This window comes from Maniola hyperantus, chromosome 23 (assembly GCF_902806685.2).
Source record: "Maniola hyperantus chromosome 23, iAphHyp1.2, whole genome shotgun sequence".
NCBI classification, from domain to species: Eukaryota; Metazoa; Arthropoda; class Insecta; order Lepidoptera; family Nymphalidae; genus Maniola; species Maniola hyperantus.
In genome coordinates this window covers 9,950,998-9,967,763 of record NC_048558.1, presented here as the reverse complement: position 1 = coordinate 9,967,763, position 16,766 = coordinate 9,950,998, and the positions used below count along the sequence as shown (strand labels likewise).

The 16,766-nt window shown below is 41.8% G+C and overlaps 1 protein-coding gene across 1 annotated transcript in view; it reads right to left on the bottom strand.

Annotated features, from left to right (window-relative positions):
- The window catches only part of LOC117993091 (hexokinase type 2-like), a 57,476-nt gene that overhangs the window by 3,559 nt on the left and 37,151 nt on the right, over positions 1 to 16,766 (bottom strand). The window contains exons 3-10 of the mRNA XM_034980822.2: positions 5,635 to 5,788; positions 4,907 to 5,018; positions 3,560 to 3,666; positions 3,207 to 3,427; positions 2,763 to 2,971; positions 2,046 to 2,183; positions 1,306 to 1,448; positions 217 to 350 (exon numbers count right to left, since the gene is read on the bottom strand). Of these exons, the coding sequence (XP_034836713.1) occupies positions 217 to 350; positions 1,306 to 1,448; positions 2,046 to 2,183; positions 2,763 to 2,971; positions 3,207 to 3,427; positions 3,560 to 3,666; positions 4,907 to 5,018; positions 5,635 to 5,788 (1,218 nt within the window). The remainder of the gene's footprint in view (positions 1 to 216; positions 351 to 1,305; positions 1,449 to 2,045; positions 2,184 to 2,762; positions 2,972 to 3,206; positions 3,428 to 3,559; positions 3,667 to 4,906; positions 5,019 to 5,634; positions 5,789 to 16,766) is intronic.

Below are 16,766 nucleotides of genomic sequence, written 5' to 3'. Positions count from 1 at the left end.
TCGGTTCATAGTTTTTGTAAACTGTACCTACATGATGATATTTTGCAATTAATAAGTTTTTGTAGCAGAGCAGCGACTATTTGCACGGATACAGTTGAAAATTTGAAGCTTCTTTCTATCCTGGAAAGTTAAAAAGTTCCCTTGGGATATTTAAATAATCTTAATCCACGAGACGAAATCGTAGGCATTAGGTACACAGTGATAACAGTAATTCACCTTGTGGTGCGGTGCAAGCAGTGCGATGTACTTCTGCATGAGCGAGCTGATGCGCGGATGCTTCTTGAACACCGAGCCGTCCACCGCCACCGCCGCGTGCAGTCTGTTCATGCGACGCAGCAGAGTGGCTATGCCTGAAATTAAAATTTACATTTTCAACCTGCGCAATGATGATCTATCGATTTTTTTAGTGCTACGATGAGTTGAATACAAGCGAAGACGTTTATTCAATTGCGATTGGTTCTTATTACTTATATGAGTAAGAACAGTCCAACCATATACCCATTCGCAAACACATTCCACCACGTTCATTCAGAAGCCTTTTTACTAGATACTAACTGTGCTCAACACCAAAAGATAATAATATTTTCTAACTCTGCATTACATGCACCAATGGACATCAAGATACGGAAAGTGTAGATGTCATTTCAGTTGCAAAGTTTGTAAGAACGACCACAACACACCTCTTCATGCATTTTTGTGTTCTACACAGCTGTTCATCCACATAATCACTGCCCATATTATACATGCAAAAGTGTGTTTATTTGCTGGTTCATCCTTCAATCACTTGTAAAGAATAGTTAAAGACTGAAGAGTGACATAGGGTATTTATTATTCCGGAATATCTAAGTTTAGTTTAGTTTAATATTCTTTATTGTACACCAAAAAGAAAAGACACAAAAAGAAACATGTAAAAGAAGAACATACAATCAGCGGCCTTATCGCTGTGAAGCGATCTCTACCAGGCAACTAGGTTGAAGAGGATTTAAGGGCTAGTGAAACTGGGTTTAAGTTCCCACGGGATTTCTTAAAACCTACGGACGAAGTCACAGGCATCAGCTAGTCATTAATAAAACTGTCCTTTTGTTCGTACATATTGCCAAAAAAACCCAAGTTCTTTTCTGAATTTTAAAAACATATTTTGGAGAATTGATCACTTTGAAACCTGTCAACTCTGCTATAGCTGGTATAACCCTAAAATAATGTACCCTGAAAAAACAAGTAGAACTATTACAGGCTTATATTATTGGCACCATTGATGTTGGAATCCCCCTTATTCTAGGATTGGCACGTAGAGCATATACTTACAGACAGAGACGAGTTGTGCGGCGCGATTGGAGATGATCCTCGCCACATGCTGCGCGACTAACGCGTCGTGTCGCGACACGGGCGCGCTGCACGCGTCGCGCAGCGCCTCCAGCGTCTGCGACCACGCGCCCACCAGGTTCTCTCTGCAAACAGACATGCCGTAAATAAATACTCATAGAGGACGGTTATGGTATTTTAAACCGGACTGCTTTCGTGAAAAACGTAGTCCAGGCTTAAAATAATAAGGGCCTATTTCACAACCATCTCCAAATAAACTTTATCTGCCGAGAAGATTTAACATTTTTACAGTCTTAATGGTGGTGCTCAATTCAGCGCAGTGTCGCTTTGCGGTGCAAACTGCATCAAAATCACATGAATACCTTCACTGCCGGAATTTCATTTTTGAAAGTGTAATTTTGAAAAATCAAGCAACACCCCAAAGTATTGGTCTAATGCGGCCCTAATTTTTCTTCTTCTTTCTCGCTATGGAAATTTAAAAAAAACTGTTAAGTGTCGTGGGACACTCGATAGAAGCAAATCTGTCTACTTACTCGGCAGGACTTCAATACGCGCTGCTCAGCCAGTGAGGTGCCAGGTTGTTGTTGGTGCCATATTTCTATTTTTGTCATTAATGTCTCCATCACAAACGTCCACTAAAAAGCTTCGCCTCAAAAACTGGTTTTTGGGATACCATTGCTAGGTTATATGACACGGATGACGGAAGCTTGATCAGTACTCACTCCTCAAACAGGCTGACATGTGCAGAGGTGAGGCTGCCCCACTTGGGAGTGGCGGGGAACAGGCCGTCGCGCGCCAGGCCGCGCAGCGCCGCGCACAGCAGGTCGCCCAGGTACTTGCCGCCGATGTACTTCTCGAAACTGCAACCAAATTACAGAACATTCTACGACGTAGCATAACAGCGTAAGACCTTCACAAGGTGTTCTGGTGGAGGCAGCTACGGGTACAGCGCCAACTCAATCTTGGCTCACGAAATTTGGCCAAAGCCCCAATTTACTAAGTTCCTATCTTAGAAAGTACCCCAGCATGCATGGTGATGGACTTAGAATACTGTTATCCTTAAAAATCGCTAGCTAAAAGTTCCTAGCCTATGGGATTTTTATGAAACCCATATCAACATCGATCCATCCAATCCGATCCTGATGCGTTCACAGCAGGGCTTCTTCAAGAACAAGCCGCCAACGGCCAAACACGCTACACTGCCTTCCTCGTCCACTCTTTTCTTGTCGTCTTCTTCAGGTCATCGATCCAGCGGGCTGGTGGTCATCGTACATTGCGTTAACTGGTACGTGGTCTCCACTCCAGCCCCACGTCTACCCCATCAGCTGTCGGTTCTGTGACAGACATGAGCCACCCACTGCCACTTCAGCTCGCTCATCCTTTAAGCTATGCCGGTCACTTTTAAATCAAGATAAACGAATGTAAAGATTTCCACTCACGTAAACGACGTCGGCAGCAAGGAGTTGTCATCGACCTCCCTATCGAACTCAGATCTGAGGAAGTGCAGGCAGCCGTTGTCGCCGAAAGCCCCCCACTCGATGTCGACGGCCACGTCGCGCACGCGGTCGTGCTTGGCCTCCCAGTGCTGCACGCGCTCCGCCTTCTCCATGTAGCAGCCGTTAGAGCCCGTGCCCAGGATCACTCCTATCTGGGAAGCGGAAAGGACAAACCAGGTTGGGAAATGGTCAACGATGAAACATGATGCCTTCCATGACGTTTGGTCATCGGAGGCATTATGCTAGGCACAAAGCTCAGTTAATTAAGATACAAGACTCTCGGGTGGGACCGCGTTTTAGTAAACGGAGTGTAGGCGTCGCCGCAAGATGGAGCGACGATATCCGGGGAGTGGCTGACATGAATTGGCACACATTGGTGTGTCTCACCGCGACGTCGGGGTCCGTGTGCGCGCCGGCGACCAGCGTGCCCGTGGTGTCGTTGAGCAGCACCTGCACGGTGACGTTCAGCCCTCGCTCCAGCAGACAGCGCTGCAGCAGCGCCGCCACGTCGACGCCGGCCATGCCGCCGCACTTGAAGCTCTTGGTCCACGTGATCAGCTCGCCCGACGAGATCGAGTGCTGCTTCATAGGGAACGAGAATGTGAAACCTGGGAATAGAAAACCCCAATATAAATTCCCCGTGTCATAGCTCTGCTGTTTCATGCTCTGAAGAAGAAAAATAGGAATAAAAAAATAAAAAGGTGATGTAAAGTAAAACAATACTTAGACATGAAACTTACCCAATGACATCTGTTCATTCTCCATGCCCTCGGCCCGCACGAAGTCCTGCACGCAGTCCGCCAGGAAGTCGAACAGCTCCTCGCCCGAGCCGACGCGCAGGGCGTCACTGAATCAAACGACAGAACAATGTTATTTTCAATCATCATGATCAACCCATCACCGGCTCACTACAGAGCACAGGTCTCCTCTCAGAGTGAGAAGGGTTTTGGCCACAGTCTACCACGCTGGCCAAGTGCGGATTGGCAGACTTCACACACCTTTGAGAACATTATGGAGAACTCTCAGGCATGCAGGTTTCCTCACGATGTTTTCCTTCACCGTTAAAGCAAATGATATTTTAATTACTTAAAAACGCGCATAACTCCGAAAAGTTAGAGGTGCGTGCCCGGGATCGAACCCCCGACCTCCGATTGGAAGGCGGACGATAACAGCTTCGATAGTTATTTTCAATAACAGCGCTAAAACGATGGGCTTCATAAGAAAGCTCAGAGCCACTCAGCGTGCGATGAAAACAGCTATGCTTGGAGTTTCTCTACGTGATCAAACAAAAAATGAGGAGATTCGTAGGACAACCAGGATAACTGACATAGCTCAACGGGATGCATTTTGCAACAATGGGCAGGACTCATGGTTCGAAAAGCCGATAGATGTTGGGGTCCCAAGGTGCCAGAACGGGGTCCTCGCACCGGAAAGCGCAACGTTGGAAGAAGGTCATGTCCATTCGTTAGCATGCTGTAATGCTACAGACAGACAAAGCGGTAAAACTCATAACATCCCTCTTTTTGCGTCGGGAGTTAAAAAAGCCTGAGGTAACAACGATACGATTGCCACCGGCCACACAATTTACGGCACCGCGAATCATCTGCCCGATCCCAATAGTAGAGCCAAACAAACCATAATAACCACAATATATTATACTTAGTTCGAGAAAGTGGTCCTCAGTAAATTGTCGCTTAGCAAATACAAGTTCCAATGAACTTATATTTATTGGTCGGACGCTCCGCCACCTGCCAGCCGGCTCGCACCGGCTCGCACCGGTCCGAGCCGGTCAGTCAGTACTGTTAGCCTGCAATCTGTACTGCGTACTTTACTGCATATTTCGTTATAAAATATACAAAGCTATACTTAAATTGTTTTGCCAAATCCTCGCATACACCGACTAAGTATACAATACTGCTGTTAGAATAAAAAAACTTTTAAAGTGTTTGAAAAAACTGCAAAATGGAATGCACCAAAACCACGTGCAATCCTTTTGTGCGTTTCGGTGAATTAGAAATGTATTTCTTGGCGGTTTTTCTCGTCGTGACCTACTGAGTCCTACTGAGAACCTAGTAAGTGGTACCTACCTGATGTGGTAGTGCTTGACGTCCTCGCGCACCAGCTGGCCGGCGCGCAGCTCTAGCAGCAGCACGCGGAAGTTGGTGCCGCCCAGGTCCAGCGCCAGGAACACGCCCTCCTCTGCAATTAACATAAAACCCCTTTTCAAATGTGTCGGAATCAGCTCTACCGAATTATGAGCCATGGATGTGAGGTTCATGTAGTTCGAACTCTTTCTTAGCCAAGCCTTTACATATTCATTTTTAGTTAATATTACCATCCCATAAAGCATTCTTAACAGCCTATTGTTAATGCTTGGGAGAATCCATGCTGGAGCAGCGAAGTTGGTTCAAAATAGAACTTAGCTGCTTCTGAGGTAGACCTACATAATACTCTACGTAGGTGAATGTCCCAGAAATCACGCATATTTTGTATGTTTTCTGACTGCCCTGGTTGAGCCAAAAAAGTTATTGGAAATTCTATCAAGGAAAATCATTCGGAGCTCGGAGTTTGGAAGTTGGCGGCTTACGTACATCCCTGCGTTTTGTTGTGGAAAGGCTTTAAGTGCTCTCCCAGGAGCACATGAAGCCTTTGGTAATTGGTGCTACGTGTGATAGAACATACAACAGAGAATTTAAGTATTTCTCTGGGTATCTAATATTAGACTTGAAGGCTAGCTAACTAGTTAGTCTTCAAGCCCAAGATCAAAATCAAAGAAATATTGAAGTTCTCTCAGCTGCTCGTAGCGGGAACTCACCAGTCCCATCGGGCAGTTCAGGCACGTAGGTGTTCTCCATCTGCAGGCTGGAGGGGCGCTCCCGCAGCCCGCTCTCCAGCTCCCTCTGGAACACCTCACCCACGCGCCGCAGCGTCGCGCCGCACAGCACCAGCCCCGACAGACGCTGACAGATCTAAGGGGACAAACATTGCCATTATTCTTACAGCGGTCTCTGGAAAATGACACTAGATGACGCTACTCGTATTCATACGAAAGGGTCATACAGCAATCACGCTCTGCGATCGTGTGATGAAAGTAACTTACGAAGATGGCACCACACACACTGCTACACTGACGCTACACTTAGAAGCCTGAATCGCGCTAACGGAGTGTTAACCTAAGAAGTTTATACCTTATACAAGTTTCAAGACACAAGGGTTGAACCAGCTGAGCTCCGAGCGTAACACCTGCTCAGAGGAAAATCTTCCTACTCACTCAAACCCACATACTATTTAACGTGGGTGGGGTTAATCTAAGTATATTAAATAAGTTGAACCTTTCAGCTTCCGTTTTTCCGCCAATTATAATATTGAGACCTTCAAAAAGGAGAGTGAATAGGCACCTTCTATACTAGGTTGCATTATAATATAATGTAGGTTGCAATGGCCTTGGTGTGATAGCTGAAGCACTAGCCTATTTAGTAAAAAAATCGTTTTATGGTAGACTAGCTTATGCTCGCGACTACCTTTCAAACCTCTATTTTTACCCTTTAGAGGTTGAGTTTTCAAAAATCCTGCCGTAGACGGATGCCTACGTGATAAAAGCTGTCTTCCACGCCAAATTTCAGCTCGATCTGTACAGTGTTTTGAGCAGTGCGTTGAAAGATCACTATCAGTTAGTTTTTGCTCATATATTATAGACTCTCAGCAAAAGGTTTTTATTATCTTTCACCTCGGCGCCTGATTATCTCGGTCGCGTCGCAGTTACAATACAATTGTTTATCAATAATTTGCAAGTCCTCATGTTCGCGATTGTCAATATCACGGCCGGTCGCTATCAGTCCTCATGCGCCTTGACCCCCGATAGCCCCTCAATTGACTTTATTTAATTGCTGTGCAATTAATGAATTTAACTAATTAGCAGAAATCATTGCCAAAAAAATTACGAATTACGTTTCATAATAATTATTTTGGATCCATTACTGTTACTGATAAGCTCAAACATTAGCATTTGGCTCAAACTATCTCTTGATTAAGACGACTATAGGTATTCATTCCAACACGTGGATTTACAAAAAAATGGAATTAATTTTTGAGGGGTTTATTAAATTCCGACAGGTAAGTAAGTACCTAGTTGGGCAAACCTTGCGAAAATGCGATGACTACCCAACAGACTAGAATAAAGTAGATTTTAGAATGGAATAAGTATCATCATCATCATGATCAACCCATCGCCGGCTCACTACAGAGCGCGGGTCTCCTCTCAGAGCGAGAAGAGTTTCGGCCATAGTCTACCACGCTGGCCATGTGCAGATCGGTAGACTTCACACACCTTTGATAACATTATGGAGAACTCTCAGACATGCAGGTTTCCTGATGATGTTGCCTTCACCGTTAAAGCGAGTGATATTTACTTTCTTAAAACGCACATAGCTCCGAAAAGTTAGAGGTGCGTGCCCGGGATCGAACCCCCGACCTCCGATTAGACGACGTCCTGACCACTAGGCTATCACAGCTTGGAATGAAGTATATTTTTATCCAAATAAGCTGCTAGGTAGTTAGGTACAAATGCTTCGGAATCGTCTAAATAATTGAGCACTGCCACTGGCTCGGAGTGGCGACCAACCACAAACGTGGCAATAAAATGGCAGTGGGTTCACTCGCATGGCCGGATCGGTTTCTACGCAGCATCGTACTGGAACGCCAAATCACTTCCCGGCACGTCGTCGCCCATGTACTTAGTAGTACCTACTTATCTAAGCCACCGATAGCCACCCATTAGACTAGATCTAATATAATATAGACGTCATTATAAATTCCTAAATCGTTCGTGCCCGGAATCGACCCCAGAACCTCTCATGTATGTGCCACAGCGCTCGCCAGTTAGTCAGTATGACGACTTCATACACCACAGTTCTAGAATGGATGATGATTGCATGCTGCGATGGATCCGTTCCGGTTGTTATTGTCATTTAATGATAAAAGCGTCATTAAATGGAAAATTATTATTATTGTAACCCAGTGGTTGTGGTCAAATGGAAATGGCGATAATAATCGTTTGAATCTGCGTAACTACACACGTGATCTACTTGAACAAAACTAATTACATAGCTGGTGTTCCGTAGAACAAGCGTTTATCTTTATACTTCCTAAAACTGCAAGCACAAATAATTAAAATTGCCATTCTTTCCAAATTCTCATTTTTTACAACATTCAAACGAATGTATATGTCACAATTTCCGAACGTGTGCCTACAGCGCCAACTACGTTAAGAAGCAAAACTAATCAGTTGTCAGACGCCTCTCTGCAACGCGTGCACCGCTGCATCGCAAATAATCGCAAATATGATTCGCACATAATCCGACGCGGTGCGAATCCTCAATTTCGGCAACGTTGTGCCATCAACTCATCAATCATCGCCACCAGTACTTAAAACGCCGCTATGGAGTCCTGCACGGGGTACCCCAAAGGATATCAAGCAGTCCTCGCATCAGCACAACGGTAAGTGACGGTTACATTCGTTACTTCCTGGCCTAAAGCTAAATATACGCAACATATTCGAACCGGATTACTAATTAATTACCATGGCTTTTAAGTATTTGTGCTGGCATTCATTATATCTATCCTAAAATTCCCTTGTCCACAAGTGACAATTACCTACCTACCGACCGGAATCCAATCGTTATTTCTCTTAAACTACGTATTATTTTTCGATAATACTAGTGCGTTCAGTGTTCATTTATCATATTCTAGCTATTTCAAGCAATATTTCAACAAATAATATCATATTTCGTGAATTTCATTTAATTTTTCAAAACGCGGGTTGAAATCAACTCGTTCGCTCGCTCGCGCCATTGCAGTTCATAAAGGTAGGTCCACATCAGTCGGTTATTACGTTCATAAAATCGAAATATACATCTCACTGTCTATCTACGGTTTGTCTTGTTTCTTCAAACAAGGCAAGTAGTATTTCGTACTATATTCCGTATTTGTTATTTGTCATTGTTTTCCGAACATGACAATTTCATCTGCATATCGATTGCCCTAACTTACGTCTTGCCTTTGTTTTACGAACAAAGCAAACAGTATTACGTACTGTTACACGTAACTTCCATACACAAATCATATTACTTCTCTCATACCTAGGCATTACGTGCCAATTACACTATCTTACTTACGTCTTGCCTTTGTTTTACGAACAAGCAAGCAGTATTACGTACTGTCACACGTAAGACATCATACCACTTTCATACTCAGGCATTACGTGCCATTTACAATTATTTTACACATCATCATCATTATTAGCATCATCAACCGACAGACAAATATCACAATAGGATTCCACATTTGTATTTTCGTGCTTAATATTTACATCAATTTAATTATTTATATTCAATATCAAAATATAGTTATAAAATGGAAGCGATCCAATTGTTAACGTTTGAACGAGAAGTTCCTCTTAACAGCATTCAACGCATGGCTGACTGCATTTATACTAACGAAGCAGAGTTTAAAGTCCGATCTAAAGACTTAAATAATATAAAAAGACAATTTCACACCATTCAAGGTAATATAGAAAAACACTTAACAAAAAAGGGTGTTTTTGACCCTCAACATCATTTGGAAATTCAAAATCAATTTGATAGCTTATGTTTCGTTGTTCAAAATGCATTAGATAATTTAAAGAATAATTCAAGAAAAGGTAGTTCGGCTCATCTGGCCCGACCTTTATGTTATAATGATTCATCGAACTTACCTACAATTTCTTTACCCGTGTTTAGCGGCAACGTTTCTGAATGGAACGCATTTTATAATCTATTCACTTCTTTAGTGCACGATAGTAAAGAATTATCAAATATTCAACGTTTTTGGTACTTGTTTTCGTCATTACGTGACGAACCATTTGACATCATAAAATCGTTTTCCATAACCGATTCAAACTATGAAAGGGCTTTGCATATGTTAATAAATCGTTACGGTAAGGATCAATCGGTAGAAGTGACGTCCACCGCTACAGACAACGCATCTTTCGCGGCCCCATCCCGTGCTTCACGCCAGCTCGTCGTGCGCGTCGATGCAACTTGCATGGTCGGCGGCGCGGGCTCGGTCCACGCTGACTCATCGACTCCACGTCCGACGGCATCTCGCGCTCCAGAACTCGAATTTAACATTAACAACGCAACTTTCGCGACTGCGTCTAGCGATTCACACCAGTCCACCGCTGCAACTTGCACGGTCGGCGGCTTGGTCCGCGCTGACTCATCAACACGACCGACTACTGCAGCACTTCCTACGGCATTTTGCGCCCCTGAACTCGATTTTAACACATCTTTCGCGACCGCTTCCGGTGTTTCACGCCAGCACGTCGCTACAACGTGCACGGTCGGCGGCTCGGTCCATGCTGACTTATCGAATCGACCTGCAACTACAGCGAATCCAACGACTCGTCTTATTAATGCACTAGCAAATAATAAGCCAATTAATTCAAATTCTTACGATTCTAACATCATTCACTCACTAGCCAAACAGGGATCTCAAACGATCCGCAGAACCGATCAAGGATCTCAAACGATCCGCAGAACCGAAGAGGGATCTCAAACGATCCGCTTAACCGATCAAGGATCTCAAACGATCCGCAGAACCGAAGAGGGATCTCAAACGATCCTCAGCATCGAGCCTTGCGTTCAGCAACTCGGTGTTGAACAATTCAACACATCTACTTCAAATTCAACTGTCACAAGTACAGATGATAAAACTTACCAGATTACCTCACAAATCATACCAAAACCTTCACAAATACATTTATCGCAGCATTTCGAATCACACCAACAACAAACAGAATCCATTCAGGACGAGCTCAGCTTATCCGTCGATACCGCCCGGCTTTGCATGGTCGGCGGCAAGTCACAATATTATTTTTTTACAAAATTATACTCCTTAGTTCGTCACAAATACATACAAAATCACAATTTCAAATTTTACCAAGCAAAATTCAACCATAACATCATTCATCAACGTACTGCCTTTACGGATTCGCTGCTTTTAACACTACTACTGCAGTGGTATCTGGCTGCGCACGGGTTGCGTTTTCGTCAAGTAGGTAACCTAGTACTCCTCAGTATTAGGTTTTCTCCCAGACTTGTAGTCCAAGTCTTTTATCTTCTATGTATACAGACTATGTGTACATTTAACAGTCTCATTTCATAAGTAGATTCTAAGTTTTATCTCATTTATCGTAGATTCTAAGTTTTTTCGCATTTATCGTAGATTCTAAGTTTTTTTTTCTCGTTTATTGTAGATTCTAAGTTTTTCATAGTTTAACGTAGGGTTTCTTTCATTTTAAAATAAGCCCATTATTTTAAGGTCGGCGGCATGTTCCGTAGAACAAGCGTTTATCTTTATACTTCCTAAAACTGCAAGCACAAATAATTAAAATTGCCATTCTTTCCAAATTCTCATTTTTTACAACATTCAAACGAATGTATATGTCACAATTTCCGAACGTGTGCCTACAGCGCCAACTACGTTAAGAAGCAAAACTAATCAGTTGTCAGACGCCTCTCTGCAACGCGTGCACCGCTGCATCGCAAATAATCGCAAATATGATTCGCACATAATCCGACGCGGTGCGAATCCTCAATTTCGGCAACGTTGTGCCATCAACTCATCAATCATCGCCACCAGTACTTAAAACGCCGCTATGGAGTCCTGCACGGGGTACCCCAAAGGATATCAAGCAGTCCTCGCATCAGCACAACGGTAAGTGACGGTTACATTCGTTACTTCCTGGCCTAAAGCTAAATATACGCAACAGCTGGTAATTAAATATTTGAAGGAAAAAATTATATGTATAAATGCTTTTAATTTAACTACATTTTTAAATAAGGAAGAGACCTTTTAATTTTGAGAAATATTAATGTTTTTGAAATGAAATGAAAGATGAACTGAAAAATATATTTGTCCTGTAGCCAAGTCGGAAAGCAGATTCTACTGAAAGGATTCTATGAAAGAATGTCTTCTTAGAAATTAGAATTAGTCTAGAAGTATAGAAGCGTAAGATTATCTATTGACAGAGCGTCGATGAGCAGTGACCTCGTGACCCGCCATCATTGCGTATTTTCGTGAAGCTAGACTTACGTTACTATGGAATTTATTAACATGTTCTTTTGAGGAAATGTTTATGGCTTAAAGTCCAGTATTAAGTAGGTAGTTGTTCAAAATAGGGACCCTCGGTCCCGTATTAAAGACAATTGCTTCTGTGAATGTCCCTAAATATAATATTGAACCTTAGGTGTCGCGTTCGCCGTTGGTCACCGTATCTCACTTGTCCGGTAGGTGGCGTGTGTGGTATATGCTGTATCTCACTTGTCCGGTAGGTGGCGTGTGTGGTATATGCTGTATCTCACTTGTCCGGTAGGTGGCGTGTGTGGTATATGCTGTATCTCACTTGTCCGGTAGGTGGCGTGTGTGGTATATGCTGTATCTCACTTGTCCGGTAGGTGGCGTGTGTGGTATATGCTGTATCTCACTTGTCCGGTAGGTGGCGTGTGTGGTATATATATAGCATATATGCTGTATCATTATTTCCGCCTCCACTCGATGCTATCGCGTAACAAGCGACAACTCACTCTATCAATATAACCGGCAATGTTTTGGCAGCTTTTATTCGTTTGTTATTATTTTACTATACCTACTTATGTCTTTCCCGTAAAGGGGGAAGGGGGATTTTAATCAAATCAGAAATGACGAGATTCGAAGGAGAACCAAAGGAACCGACAAAGCTAGACGGGTTGCGAAGCTGAAGTGGCAATGTAGAGCACAATATACATTGTTCGGAAAACCGATAGACGCCGGATTGGGTTCCCAACTTCCCAAGATGCTAGCTAGTGGCGACCTCGCACCGGAAAGCGCAGCGTCAGAAGACCCGCCACCAGCTGGACAGGACGAGGGCGGCGCACGACCGTGACGCGTGGGAATTCCCACGAGAGACCTATGTCCAGTACACCTAACGATGATGATGATGATGTTTCTTTCTGCATTTATTGAACTGTAATAAAAGTTGGGTTAAGTTTGTAAATACGAAGTTCACCAGAATCCGAGAATCAATTTTACTCTTTTACGCGTAAAGCCAAGATTCCAAAACACGAGGTGGGAAAGCGTGAGCGTGGCCGATCGATCGTTTCTACAGAACACTTGTCTCAACTCTCAGTAAACATTCCTAGGTACATGTACATAGTACATAACATGTGCAATACATACAAAATATAATGGATGAGCAGAGGCCAGAGTGCCGTTTCATCGTGTATAATCGCCCACCGCCACCAACCAACTATTTATACTTATTGTATACACTAACTATCGACATGGGTGCCTACTGCCTACTGCCTACTGCCTACTGCCTACTGCCTGGCTCACGGCTAACAATACTAAATTCTCCCCGAGTTAGTTGTGTAATAAAGACAAGGCTCGATTATGAAAACAAAGACGTTTATTAAATACCTATTACCTAACTATCTCTTAAACAATAACAACGTTGGCACTTGGCAGTGATATCGGAATTCGGACATTGGCATTTTCATAAATTCTCATGGTTTAAGTACAATATAATATTTATTATCATTGAATTCAAATTATTTATGAAATATTATTTTCTTTGTAAGTGGAGATATTATATTATGTCGAATAATGTATGTAGGTACTTGCTTCTAGTTCACACGCAGCACTCTAGTCAAATGCAGCATCTCGATCTCCTGCTTACTGCGCATGAGTGATTAGGATCTATGTATATAAACGATTAGAGTAACAGATTTATCCCGGACCGTGAACGATAAAGTAAAAGAAATCCATCATTTAGGGCCTGAGTGAACTGAAATGCCCTAGCTGCGAGCTTTTACATGTGGTTTTGAATGAATCGAATTTGATAACGTTGATCATTTCAATGTCAACGTTATCAAATTCGAATAGAGACGTAACAGATACATTACATAGTTTTGATTCCAGAATCTGATATATTCTTAAAAGATCTCGAATATTTAAATCTAAGGAGCTAAAAACTAATACTTAAATACCTAACAATAAAACAAAGGCTTGAAAGCTATTATTGCAGAAGCTATCTCAGGTGAAGTAAACGACACTACCTATATCTTTACAGAAAACTTCCGAATGATGATGATGATGATGATGAACACTAAACCTGCCAAGTGCCACACCACAATAATAATTATTATCTATATTTTTCGTGAACCGATTAAACAACTATTTATGAGTAACCTTGGAATAAAATAGTACATAATATTATATATTTTTCCGCCTAAAACTAGCTCCTTACCATTATTAAAGTAGATATTTATTATATTATTTTCTGTAGGTTCGTTCCGCCGTTACATTTCGTGATAATAATATTCATAGTTTAATCTGTTATTCCATTCGAGTGCTTGTAAATTTTGGTTTGGAAAGGAATTTGGGTGTAGTGCAGACTACAGACTACAGACTAGGTACATACTACAGATGTGAGCTCTCGGACTTAGGTTTAGGTTTAGGTTTAAAGACGTTTATTCTCATAAAGACAAAGTCACTTGACTTGACTTGACCGGAATTAGCTTATTTGATTCAGTTACTAAAATAATATAACGAAGGTTAATTTTGGATAATCTTTATAAGTATCGAAGCAAGTTATCCCGCCTCATGAAGCTTCATATTGTTAAAGCTTTACTAATTACTAATTTATATTACTATAACTTTAATTTGTCACGCATGGACGACACAAGAACCACGAGGAGTTGTTGGACGTCAAACCAGAGGGACGTAGAGACCGAGGAGGATCTAGAGGTAGGTGGATGGACGGGGTGGAGAAAGACATGAGGCTTTTGGTTGTTCGGAGATGGAAGGAAACTGCAACTGACTGCCTCCGATGAACAACTTTGCTTGACCAAGCCAAGGCCCACGCAGTGATATCATTAATAACTTTTATATACAGCTTTGTCAGTTTGTCTTCGATGTTGGAATTGATTACCACGGTGAGGTTATTCCCAGCCAATATGCATCAACTATTGGGAAGAAATCAAGTAGCGCCAACTTCCTCTATCATCGGCTCTTCGCATCCAATCTATGCTACTTAGTCATCTTCTAAATGAAGGGAATGTAGGGAGGTAAAGGGCCTTCAAATTTTACCTTCTACGTATTTTACGTTCGTAGTTGTTCTATCTACTGTTTTTCTATTATCACTTTTGTCTCTTCGTCATCTTCAGTGTACAATCGTAAAGATCATGTTTTTGTTCTTCTTCCTAACATGACTTGCTAATTAACCATGATGGCTTGTTTTCGCAAAAAAAAATACTTCATTTATTACATACTATACTAAAAAACTTTCATCGTATCGTATCACAAATGAAATGAACATTTGTGATACGATATTGTGAAAGATTTTTAGTGCTGTCGTGTCCGTTTCGTGAGGTCATCAGTTCGACTCCGGGCACGCACCTTTAACTTTTCGGAAGCTATGTGCCTTTTAAGCATCTAAATATCAATTGCTTTAACGATGAAGGAAAACGTCATGAGAGTTATCCATAGTGCTGTAAGTAATAAGTATGTAGTCTGCTAATCCGTACTTGCCAGCGTGCGGACTGTGTTGGCCACAGTGACCCTTCTCTTTCTGAGAGGAGACCCGTTCTCTGTAGTGAGCCGGCAATGGGTCGATCCTTGATGATGATGATCCTTATTGCTGCATCAGTAAATGTTTAACCTAACAACTGCCTTAGGCTCTTCTTTCCGAAACAGCACATAAGTTGAACAGTGTCACACGACGTCACCAATAAGTGTGGTGAGCTGATGGTACCTGCTGATTGGCACGTTCAGTATTTGCGGCCACTGATTGAGTTGGCGCAAGTGATCGGCAACCAAGCCGCGCAGGCGCACGCCTGTGACCCGCCAAGTGGGCAACTGTTGATCTCCAACAGTTGATTGGCTTCGACAATTACTATACATTGTAGGTTAGTGGAGGTTTCCCGAGAGATCGTACCCGCATGTAGAGGGAAGTATATTTAAATTGAGGATAATTTGCTTGTTAGATCCTGCATGGAAGTATAAAATTGAGGTCTCTATTGCATTGGTACCTATTTGAGAAACTGGAAGACATTGTTTTGGTATAACAATAAATAATAAATAACTAAATCTTTATTTTCAGATATAAATCCAGCAAGTTATACATTATACATTATAATAAAATACCTACTAAATAAAGAAATTAATATAAATTAAAATTAAAATTAAAAAAAATTAAAATATTGTTTGATGTTCAAGAAGTATAAGTACCTACCTAGTATTTTTGCGTTCATATTATGACACGGCGTATAAAATCCGTTCCCGCTGATGAGATAGCTATAAGCGAGTTTGAGTCAAATGCGATAGTGAAGCTGTAGAGGCGTAGTTATATTGTATCTGTATAACATATTATTATTATCTAAGTACTTCTTTTTATTTAGGTAAATTCAACAAACGTTTCGGGTACCTACCTATGTGAAAAAACATCAAATAGCAACAATTTTTTCCTTAATTTCTCAACACATAATATTATTGCAAAAGCGAGTATACCTAACCTTATTATTTGTCAAAACATTAATGTTCTGTTTGTCTTTTACAAACTCAAGGTGTTATCGGCCAATTGTATAAATAAGTACAAATTACAAATATGGCGTAATACGGTAGGTAACTACAATAATATATTACGTCGATTCATCTCAAATGCTACAAAATTTTCTTGAATACCTATGTATTATTTTCTTTGATGTTTCAATGAATGAATGAACGAATGATTTATTTATTCAATACCTAATACCTATACCTACCTAATTTGAAGTTGACTTCTTAAATGAGTTCGCCGTGCATCGGCGCACGTCAATCAAAATGCAATCTTTCACAATTGCAGACAATTGACTGCTCTCGTAAGTTGCACAT